Consider the following 11,595-nt stretch of genomic DNA (forward strand, 5'->3'; position numbering starts at 1 on the left):
GGTGGCTCGAAGCCTTTTCATTCAGGGCCTTAAAAGTCAGGAACAAGGGCTCTGTCTTCCAGCCGGAGCAAAGCGGCACCAAGCGAGACTCAAGTGTCTTTTCTAGTTTCTGAGCAGCGCTGCAGGTTTCTCTGCTGTCTGACGGTCATTATCAGGACAGTGATGGTGGCCTACATAGGGGGTTTTTGGGTTTGCTTTATATTTCTTTTTTTTCTCTCTTTTTTTTTTTAATGGTGCAAAGTGCATGTACACAAGACAGGACAGGGGTGGAAACAAAAGGTGAGAAGACATGTAAAATAAAAATAAAAGCAAACAAACAGCCAAAAACAAAACAGGAAAGAAAAAATAAATAAATGATAATAATAATAATAATAATAATAATGATAATAATAATAATAATGAATAAAAAAAAATAAATACAGAGATAAATAAAATAAAAAATAGTAATAAAATAAATAAAATAAAATAATAAAAGTAATGATAATAATAGTAATAATGACAATAAAACACTAATAGTAATAATAAAAATAATAATGGCAAGGATTAATGAAGAGACTCAGTACAAGCCTTTTGAACCAGGAGGCTGCAGCAACAAAACTTTTATCCGTCATAACAATTGCACAAGTCAACTTAGACACGCCCTGAATGCACTCGCATCGTGCTCTGCAGACCTTTAGATTGTTAAATCTATTCCAAAACGGACGGGCAGCCCGTGCACAGAAGCTAAAACGGGGGAGATGCGATCAGGCTTTCATGATTTGGTTAAAAGTCTGGCGGCTTGCGTTTGCTTACAAGGCATGTAAAAACGGATCACAGCCTGCCCAGACTAGAGGTGATAAAAGCATGGATAACTTTGTTGAAGACAGTAATAAAAGATGTTTTGAGGCTTTTCAGATATCTGTCAAGGGTAAGAAAAAAAAACAAAAACACGGCTGTTCTAGCTTGTTAACATGAGACTCGAGGCTGATAGTCCAGTCATTTTATGAAAAAACCTAGGACAAATTGCAAGAGAAAAAACTCAACTGATTTTGTATCCTCAGTTTGTCCTGAGTGAGGGGAAAAAAAGTCCCAAGGAATCCCATTGGTGGAAAGTTTTGAAAATCACCTATTTATGACCACATATTACCAAAAAACACTGTTTTTAACACACAGGGGAAAGGGGTTCAAAATTTTACTTTCAGATATCACTATAAAAATTCACAAGTTGATTACACACACAAAGACAAGAAAAAAGTCAATTACCAGTTCTTTGAATTATTCTGTTTACACATGCATATCACACATTATCTGATTTGATATGCGCTAATAAGGAATATAAGGAATAAATGCCAGAACAGATATTTAAACAGTGAATTAAAAGGTTACTATATATACAGTAACCTTTTAATTCACTGTTATATAGTAACCTTTTAATCCACTGTTTAAATATCTGTTCTGGCATTTATTCCTTATATTCCTTATTCGTGCATAGCAAATCAGATAATGTGTGATATGCATGTGTAAACAGAATAATTCAAAGAACTTGTAATTGACTTTTTTTCTTGTCTTTGTGTGTGTAATCAACTTGTGAATTTTTATAGTGATACCTGAAAGTAAAATTTTGAACCCCTTTCCCCTGTGTGTTAAAAACAGTGTTTTTTGGTATTATATGGTCGTAAATAGGTGATTTTCAAAACTTTCCACCAATGGGATTTCTTGGGACTTTTTTCCCCTCACTCAGGACAAACTGAGGATACAAAATCAGTTGAGTTTGCTTCTCTTGCAATTTGTCCTAGGTTGACCCCAATTTTGGCCTAAAATTACTGGACTATGAGGTTCTCCGGGCGATCAGTCGGCTCAGAGCCCGTAATGAGGACTTCTGCTCAGGACGAGTTTACTTGGAGGAAATTTTCTGCCGTCCAATCTTTAACTGCAGCAAGGCGCTGAATGCATCTCACCCTCAGGCTCCAAAGATTCCCTTCACACTGGAATATCATTAGCTGCCAGATTATAATTTGTTGTTAAAAAAAAAAAAAAAAAAAAAAAAAAAGACGGCAAGCACAAACTGCCGATGGCACAAAACAGCAAATACAAGAAGAAGAAATACTGACATCCAACCTTCACTTCACTATTTCTGTCTCTCTCACTGTCACCACCTACACTGCCCACTAGTTACTGTTATACAAGCTCTTATATAACACACACACACACACACACACACACACTCACACACCAAACGCTTACCTTCTTGGCCATGGCATCTGCCTCTTCCTTGTTCTCGGTGGCTCTCTCGTACGCCTTCCCCACCTCCGCAACAAAATCGTTCACCGTCCCACACAGGAACCTGGCGGGCAGATTTTAGAGAAAGTGAAAAGAGAGAGAGAGAGGGAGAGAGAGAGAGAGAACAGAGAGGGCAGGGAGAGAAGAGGGGTGAGGGTTAACACGATTAAGGGTGCAAAGCAGGACAAATTAGCTCGTAAAAGGCTTCGAATGGGATGATTCACGGGATAATGGCCGGTTAGCGCTGCCTCCACCTGCGCTGCCCACTGCTCTGCCTCCACACGCCGACCGTTTACTCACATCTGCCTCATCTGACTCACCGCGGGACTTTTTCTCCAAACTCTGCTCCCTCCCAAATTATTCTGACTCACTGCATTGGAGACGGTGGGTATAAACCTGCCGCTGGGCCACTATTTCAGGCTCGGGCTCCGTGTGCGTGCTGCCGTTCTGCAGGTAAGGGTCACCGTCGCTGCATCCTGAGCTGAGACGATCCCAATCACATTCACCCACGCTGCTGTGATTGAAAGTTTTTTTTGTGGACTTGTACTTTTCCGAGTTTTATTTATTTATTTATTTATTTATTTTGCTTGAGTTTGAGTCCTTTTCTGCTTGATTTTTGTCCTTCTCTTCATTTGAAATCAGATCCATTACACAGACTGATTGTGGAACCCTTCACAATAAAAGCTCACTCAGCAAAGATGAAAAGGAGGAACCTGCTTCTGCTTTGTCGGTTCTACATTTTTGTCGTTTTTTTTTCAAATTTCACAATAAAAGCTGCACCATGAAAGACTGCACCATTTAGACTCCAACTAATATCAGCGAATTGACCTGACAATGAGCACCATGTAGACTCAACCATCACAATCGCATGCTTATTACACATGTGTCAGTTGAGTCTACAGGGTCCTCACTTCAGTTTTAGTGTAATGCCCCTTTAAAAGCATGTAGTGTGCAGCGTGTTCTCTCCTCCTTTTCTAACTGCAGGGAAAAGATCCCAGCTAACACAGTTACTGTTTGGAAAAAGGAGCTCAGTCACTTTTACTGCCAGGACATTTGAAATGAGACACTTTGGACTTTTACTGCAGGAGATTTTTACTGCACTACTTCTACTTCTACTGCAGTCACATACCAGCAGAGGAACAGTACTTCTACTTCTACTGCAGTCACATACCAGCAGAGGAACAGTACTTCTACTTCTACTGCAGTCAGATACCAGCAGAGGAACAGTACTTCTACTTCTACTGCAGTCAAATACCAGCAGAGGAACAGTACTTATACTTCTACTGCAGTCAGAAACCAGCAGAGGAACAGTACTTCTACTGCAGTCAGAAACCAGCAGAGGAACAGTACTTCTACTTCTACTGCAGTCAGATACCAGCAGAGGAACAGTACTTCTAATTCTACTGCAGTCAAATACCAGCAGAGGAACAGTACTTCTACTTCTGCTGCAGTCAGATACCAGCAGAGGAACAGTACTTCTACTTCTACTGCAGTCACATACCAGCAGAGGAACAGTACTTCTACTTCTGCTGCAGTCAGATACCAGCACTTTGGCCCTTGAAACTTTGTTGGGTTGGTGGCATATCTACTTCTACCATCATATATGTTTGTTTGTTTGTTTGTGTTGACTCATTTCCAGGTCACTGTCTTGAAATCCAAATTTCTTCCAAATTTCATGTCATGTCTTTTCCCCTTTTCCCGCAGGTTTTGAAAGAAATCAAGCCATTTTGCTCAGGTTTCAGAGGGTTAATGCTTGCAGAAGACGTCTGCTATGTTCAGGTGCATTTTGCAAGCATTTAACCACATGGAATCTGACACAATCCAGGTTTCAAAGGGTTAAATACTACATCAAGGGTTTTTTTTTGCCATAACTGCAGTCCTGGACACTTCCTTTAATGTGTTTCCATTTCCATTTTCATGTTTTGACTGCGTTAAAATCCTACTGTACCGTTTAGATTTGTAGGTTTTTTTGTCGCAGTGGGTCTCGCTCTTAGGCGTCTCCTCTCAGAAACTTGGTGACCCGGGGTTTACCCGGCGTTTTATTTACCACTGCAGCCCCGAGTGCATGCTAATCCCCGTCGATGCGGACTAAAGCAGGAGTCCCCGAGGTGCTGCGACCTAAATCTGCAGCAGACGTCCGGCATCAGCAGCGGCGGTGACGAGAAGTGTGCTGTAATGGTTTCTGGAGTTTTCCCAAAGGAAGAGCGCTAATGTACTGATGCACTGCAGACGACCCCTGCATACTAAATCCGTCCGTCTCTTTCACTTATGGCCGAGCTGAACCTGCTGCCCCCTCTTTCTCTCTCTCTGTGTGTGTGTGTGTGTGTGTGTGTGTGTGTGTGTTTGTCCTCAGGGAATAGACCAAGGAAAGAAAATCGATACCCAGAGACCAGACACTCACTCGGGCCTCTTTATGCGCCTCTTTCTCTCATCATCGCCTCTCTATCCTCTGTTTGTTTTGTCCCTCGCGCTCGTCTTCCCGTCTTTACCGCTCTTATCTTATCTTGGAGTCTCACAGATTTGGAACGGCGCATCAAATCTCACCGCTGAGGCAGAGGATTTCACAGTAAGGGTCCTTGAGCGGTCCTCAGAAGAACGAGGAATAATTTAATTTCACTTTAATTTAAATGCTTGTGAAAGTAACTTTGCCTTTCAAGCACTGAAACATAAGAAATATGATGCTGATCCAGCATCACTGATCTGATGTTTAAATATCTCATTTTAAATATATATATATATAAATAATTTTCTTGTCATGCTTTATTTTATTTTATTTTATTTTTTGCTGATTTTCAGTTTTATTCTGGTATTTTTTTTTACTTACATTCTGGTAAATTTCCTGCATTTTTTTCTTACTTATGTTTCAGTATTTTTTTTTTTTTTTGATAATTTCCTAATCGTCTTTTCTTTGTGTCTTTGAAAGAAATCTAATGCATTTTCTCAGGCTTCAAAGGGTCAATTCACTACACATTGCAATGACCCGAAAAAAATTCATGAGTGATTATTTCAGCATCATGTTTTGACAAGTGTGAAACTGAGACAATTGCATAATTAACACAAACCAAAATATCTTTTCATATGAGGGTCCCAGGAGCAAAATAACTTCATGTGGGGGTCCGGGGCTTCAAGAGGCTCGACCTGGGGGTCCAGAACATGAAATATACTTTGAAAAAACCCCTGATTTAAGGGACCTGCCAACCCCTGGGGCATTTACAAAACATTTTGGTGGTTTTTGGACGATCTGAAATGTTTTCACACGCCAACAAAAAATATATCATCATCTACATATATGATTTTATGGAATATGGTAGTGTGAGTGTCTGAATGTTTGATGGTGAAATGAAGTGGTTCTAATAATATGAACTAATATCAGTTTTCCTAAGGATATGTCTATCTTTTATCATGTGCTTTTCTACCTTTGCATGAAGCTTTCTAACGTGTGTGTTGTATTTTAGCATCAAACTGCCAACAGACTGCAGATGAAAACCAGCCTTTAGGCCAAATCTGATATATTTATATTGAGTTGGAATGCCAATTATTATGTATCGTCCCCATTAACGAAATCTCAAATCTCAGTCTATTCCATTTTCTTTCTACCTTTGTTTGTTTGTTTGTTTGTTTCTTCCTTAAGCTAATTTAAAGGTCATTTTCTTGTAAACTTACTAATTTCTTACAAAATTTCGTGTTACTTATTGCTAAGTGGCTCGCTGAAATTTTTCCCATATTTTTGAAAGAACCCAAGCAATTTTCTCACGTTTCAAAAGGTCAAACGCTTTTGAAATATCTGATGGTTATATGAACTGAAATACTATAATAATTACTACAATGTGAACTAATATCAGTTTTCCTAAGGATATCTTTATCTTTTAGCATGTGCTTTTATACCTTTGCATGAAGCTTTGTAATCTGTGTGTTGCATTTTAACATCAAACTGCAGATGAAAACCAGCCTTTAGGCCAAAGCTGGCATATTAATATTGATTTGATATGTTAATTATTATGCACCATCCCTATTAAGTGAATAAATCTTGAATCTCAGTCCCTGCCTATCCTACTCTTCTTCACTGCCTCTCTCTTTTCATCTGTTTCAGTGCCACCCTGCTCTCCCAGCATTCCCGGCACGTACTTGGCAGAGGATATGACATCACTGTGTTTGTCCGAGTCCAGGATCTTGGTGAGGTGGGAGGCCACGGAGTCTGCATACTGAGTGATATGGACCTGAGAGAGAGAGAGAGAGAGAGAGCGAGAGAAACGAGAGGAGAGACGAGAGGGAGAGAGACTTCAGATGGATAAAACATCAGAGGAGAAGGAGAACACAGCCTGAAATTGGAAAATATACCACATCTCTTGGTTTTAATTATGACTTCACGCACTGTTCTGGCTTCAGATCTCCGAAAAATGAGGTTTAAAGCATCGGCCGTCTGAAAACTTCACCTGAGCTCTTCATTCAAAATCCCGAAACAAGTGAAAGTGCATAGGAAAGGAGTGGGATTATCTCATCCCACGGGCAGATTTTTTACCTTGTTTGAATAAAAACAAGGTTTTATCACTGAGTATGAGACTACATGACTTGTTAAGATGTAGATTTTTTTTACAGTGCAGTCGTAAATGTGCTTTTCTTTGTAAAAGTGAAGCCTGAAACACATTTTGATTATATAAATGCGGCTCCTTTTGCTTTTCGGTGCACTTTATGTAGCTTGAATAAATGTCACTATTTTTGCATTCAAGAAGCTTCCGGATTGCATGTTTCTTATGTTCCTCGGCCTGGTTGGAGGCTCTGTTTTTCTCGAACCTTTTCATGGTGATGCGTAAAGGAGAACACTGCTCAGTTTAAGAGATTTCTGTATTTCCACGACGCTTGGAAATGTGAATAATTTTCTCTTTGCAGAAAAATCGCCGCCTCAAATGCATTTTGCTTCGAGACTTTTCGCCATCGTTCCTTAATTAGCAACTGCTCACATCACATACTTAATACTTTACATGTACTAGTCAAAATCCTGAAACCGTGTGAGTTACAATATCGACTTAATCAATTTCTACTTTATCCTTCCTCAATGTCTTTACTGTTCTGTTCCCGGAAAAATTCATGAAACAAGTGACGCTGCATTCGCTTATTTACCTTGTTTGGAGAAAAACAAGGTTTTCTGACACAGAGTATGACTGGTAAGATGTTTTTTTTTTTTAGCTTTGTGGACAGTTTCCCAAAAAACCCTGTGTAATTTGTGAAACTGCGCAGTCATTCCGGCTCAGGCAGGAGCTGGCATACCTGCAGGGGGGAGTCGAGGCTGTCGTCCTCCTTCACTGTGGGTGTGTGTTTGTTGGTGGTCGGCACCTCGTACGTCATCACGCTCCATCTAAACACACACACACACACACACACACACACAGACAGACACGCAGATACTGCTGTCAAGCACCAGGAGATAAACCGGGTTATCAGCCGGCGAGATCGGGACAGGAGACAGCAGCGACGGCAAATCGAAAACACCCGACCTCCCTGTCCTCTGCCTATCTCTGATTGTACACGCAGATTAAAAAGAAAAAAATAATAAGAAGAAAACAGATCAGGCAAATCCTTCTCGACAGTTCAAACCGAGGACAAAAAGTAACCCAAACACGCCTAACTTTCCCCGTTTGGATTAAATTTGGGAAATCTGGAGGCAGGCGTCTGTCCTGCTTTAGTGAGATGGAGGTGCATCGTTCTGCAGCTGACCTCTGATCGATTAACTGACTTCGGATCAATTAATGCAACATTTCACTTGGATACACGGGTTAGTGGCACTTTGCTGCCATGTAAACCGTAATCCAATTTATTCACCAAGACTGTAAGCAAGTAATTTATAGTGTTGAGAGTCTATTAAACAGCATTCACAGCACTTTTTTTTTTTTTTTTTTGAGTTGTGGTCCTCATTTTTAAAGTAAACTAAGCACGAAAGCATCATTACTGTTTGCAAAGCGCTGCTACAGCAGGAGGACTGCACGCTCTGTGGTGCAGGAATCCCATTCATTTCTGTGTTGGAGACCGGACATGGTAAGGTATTTAACATTTAACGTGATCGCTAAATTTTATCTAATGCAGTTCAGGTCAACAGCTCTGCTACAAATTCTACCTGTTAACAAAGTTTATAATGTTCAGTTTTTGTGTAAATTTAACTCTGTGTTTATTACTGAGGTTGTAGTTTGCAGAGGTTTTGTACTGGACTGCATTATAATGAGAGAGAATGAATTTTTTGTCCTCCCTATTTATATACAATGAGAGGGGACATAATAGTGGAAACAGCTGTCAGTAAAGTGCAGTCCAGTCCAACAGCAGCACTAACTATGAGCTCAATGCCAAACATAGAAGTGAATGAACACCTCTGTTACCGTGACAACAGGACAAGCTGAGCATTATAGTCAGCAGGAGAGGAAACTTTATGGCCCAACAGTTGGATTAGATTAAATTAGATTGTACAGGTGGAGGTGATAAAGTGGCCACTGAGTTTACATTTGCTATGCGTTTCATGGTTGTCTTTTTTTCCTGACTGTCGCTTCATTGTTTCCTCATTTTACTGTTGTCGCAAAGTGCACTGAGGCTCTTGGGCGTGACCTTGCGCGTTAAATAAACTTTGATTGGACTCGATACTCATGAAAACTCGCTGAAAAACAAATAAACCGACAAACCAGCAGGAACAGGATCGGCGCTTGCCAAGTCTACATCCTTGATTATGAAAACAAAAATGATGTAATGCAAAGAGCCGGGTCTGCTGACTTCTGCCGGGAGGAAACCTGCAGCACCTGGAGGAGGACGGGACGCCCTTATAAGGAAACGGCACAGGTTACGCCCATATAAGGAAAGGGAGGCTCGTATGAGGGAGTGGATGAACACGCAGCATGTGGCTGCACCATGTAAATATTTGAAATGTCCTACAGGTGCAGTCAGGTGTGCAACTTTCTTTGCAGTTTCACATTCCACTGGGCCGAGTCACGCCTGCTCTCATCAGCTCTGGTGTTTTTGATGGTATAGAAAGGAGAATGGCACAACACCAGGAGCTAAAAACAGCCAGAAAGCCAGCCTGTGAAAACCCACGCTGTGTCCCCCGGAGTCAAACATGGGAAGTCTTAAAACAGTTTCATCATGACCGCATCTATTTATGTTTTACATTCCAGCGAGCCGTCTGCCAACTTTCCTCTGTCTTTTCCGCGCCTGCAGGGTTTTAACTCTGTGCGTCAGATTTACTCCTGAAATAGCGAAAATTAAGCGAAAGCGGGAGAAGACGGCCCAAGAGGTGAACGCCGGGCGGTTTGAGAGGATGCTGTCGAGGGTGAGGGAGACCTCTGGGAGAAAAATTCAGTCTATTCACTGGACTTGTTGAAAGAAAACAATAGGATACCTGCTGAATAATGCATACGACTGGTGAGGAAACAGCAGCTTCCCTTACTGAGGCGCTGCAGAGCGAGAGGAGGGTGAAGGTGGACGATAGATTAAGAGGCGTGTATTAGCACGGTGTCTTCATCAGGGCAAGATTTTTTTTTAATTATTCACACAAAGAAGAAACAATTTAAAAGCACAATAACCAATCAGGGGATGACGGATACTGTGAGTCGTTCTCTGATTTTGGTTGCGTGTGACATCCCGGTGTTTATCCCGAAGCAACTCAACTCAAACGTCACTAGTCGCTTTTCCACTGTCACACCAAATGCGGGCTTGTTTCGTTTCCCTTGTCAGTTCTGGTTCTGGATCGTGCCTCGCTGGGGAGGTCGGAGCCAGTTTCCAGCTAATCGCCCACCGATTCCCCACTGGGCCAGGCTGGGCTAACCATGACCTGAGGCGGAGTCAAGGGTCTTAGATGGGGCGTATCTGGCTTTCCCATTCGCTTGCCACCTCCTACTAACGTGAAAAATGCAGGATGTGTGACGCCTACCCTGAGGTGGCATGTTCAAGGCTGTTTTACGGCAATACTGCAGAGCTATCGGCATCAGAAAATAGAAAAGCAAATGTTTTTTTGTTCTGGCAGCTTGAGGCTGTGGGCCACTAATACCATCTGGCTTGAAATGTCATGATAGTGGAGAGGTGGCTGTTGAAAAAGTGCTGGGGAAGCCCCTCTAATTAAGGTTCTGTTATAGTGGGTACTGGAGCCTGTCCAGTTACCAGTTATTTTTAATGTCTGGTCCATTTGCTGCAATTTCTCTACATTTTACATGGCAGCAAGTCATTTTACTAAAGATCTCACAGTGTATAATAAAAAAATGTAGAATTTTTGGTTGGAACAGCCGCCTTATAATGTTCTGCTTATGCGGCGAACAAAGTCCTCGACACTCAGAAACCACACAGCTGATAATCGGCTGTGGAAAGCAAAACGTTTCCACCAGGGGACTATTTTCCCTGACGGAGGAGGAGGAGAAGGGAGCGTTTTAATTTGAAAAAGTCCTGAAAACACAACACTGCTGCTGCTTTTAGGACTTTATTCCGCTGATGGAAAACTGGAGTGAGGAAAGTCTGAAGTCTCTGAAAGTTCATGTTCATATCGTAGCGGCTGGAGGAAAAGGAGGAGAAAAACACAACCGCTCGCGTTGGGAGAAGATCAGCAGAAACATGAAGTTTATACTGGGATGGTCCTTAAATGAAAGTCAATAAAAGTCTATTGCATCCTATAGTGCACTGTGTAGATGAAAGAACGAGTGATGGATGAATGCATTTATTTATTCTTACTTTCCTTTTATTTATTCTGTAACAAGAGTCCGGTCTTGACTGCAACTGATTTTCGTTGTATGTTCTGTACAATGACAATAAAGTAATCTAATCTAATCTAATCTTATTGTGATTTTACTGGCATGAGGTGTTATGGTCTGCATCTCTGGTCTGTTTGAACTTCAGTTTGAAAGGCACACACACGCACACACACACACACACACACACACACACGTGGTCGTACCGGTCGAGCATCTTGGTGGTGGCTCTCTCCAGCTTCTCCAGGATCTGCAGCAGCTGAGCGTCGTCGTCGCAGAGGCCGCCCCAGCCGAGGACCCGGGCCAGGTCGTTCCCCGTCCCGAGAGGCAGCACGCCCAGCTGGCACTGAGAGAGAGAGAGAGAGAGAGAGAGAGAGAGAGAGAGAGAGAGAGAGAGAGAGAGAGAGAGAGAGAGAGAGAAAACATTAAACATAACAGTCAGACGCTGTACTGGTACACAAAACCTCCTCCTCCTCCTCCTCCTCGTCCTCTCAGCTGCTCACCTGCTTGTGGAGGTTGAGTTTGTCCAGCTCAGAGAGGACCCAGCCCACGCTGCCGTCGCCTCCGCACACCAGGATACGAAATGTCACAAACTTCTGGAAGAGACGCAAACTGCAGAGCACAGAGA

The 11,595-nt window shown here is 42.0% G+C and overlaps 1 protein-coding gene across 2 annotated transcripts in view; it reads right to left on the minus strand.

Annotated features, from left to right (window-relative positions):
* si:dkey-172j4.3 (diacylglycerol kinase eta) overlaps positions 1–11,595 on the minus strand; it is a 99,441-nt gene that overhangs the window by 20,874 nt on the left and 66,972 nt on the right. For both annotated transcript variants that reach the window (XM_030076259.1, XM_030076261.1), the window contains 5 exons: positions 11,471–11,579; positions 11,174–11,313; positions 7,525–7,612; positions 6,385–6,476; positions 2,224–2,323 (listed from right to left, as the gene is read on the minus strand). In XM_030076259.1, the coding sequence (XP_029932119.1) occupies positions 2,224–2,323; positions 6,385–6,476; positions 7,525–7,612; positions 11,174–11,313; positions 11,471–11,579 (529 nt within the window). The remainder of the gene's footprint in view (positions 1–2,223; positions 2,324–6,384; positions 6,477–7,524; positions 7,613–11,173; positions 11,314–11,470; positions 11,580–11,595) is intronic.

The sequence above is a fragment of the Myripristis murdjan genome, chromosome 18 (genome assembly GCF_902150065.1).
Source record: "Myripristis murdjan chromosome 18, fMyrMur1.1, whole genome shotgun sequence".
NCBI lineage: Eukaryota > Metazoa > Chordata > Actinopteri > Holocentriformes > Holocentridae > Myripristis > Myripristis murdjan.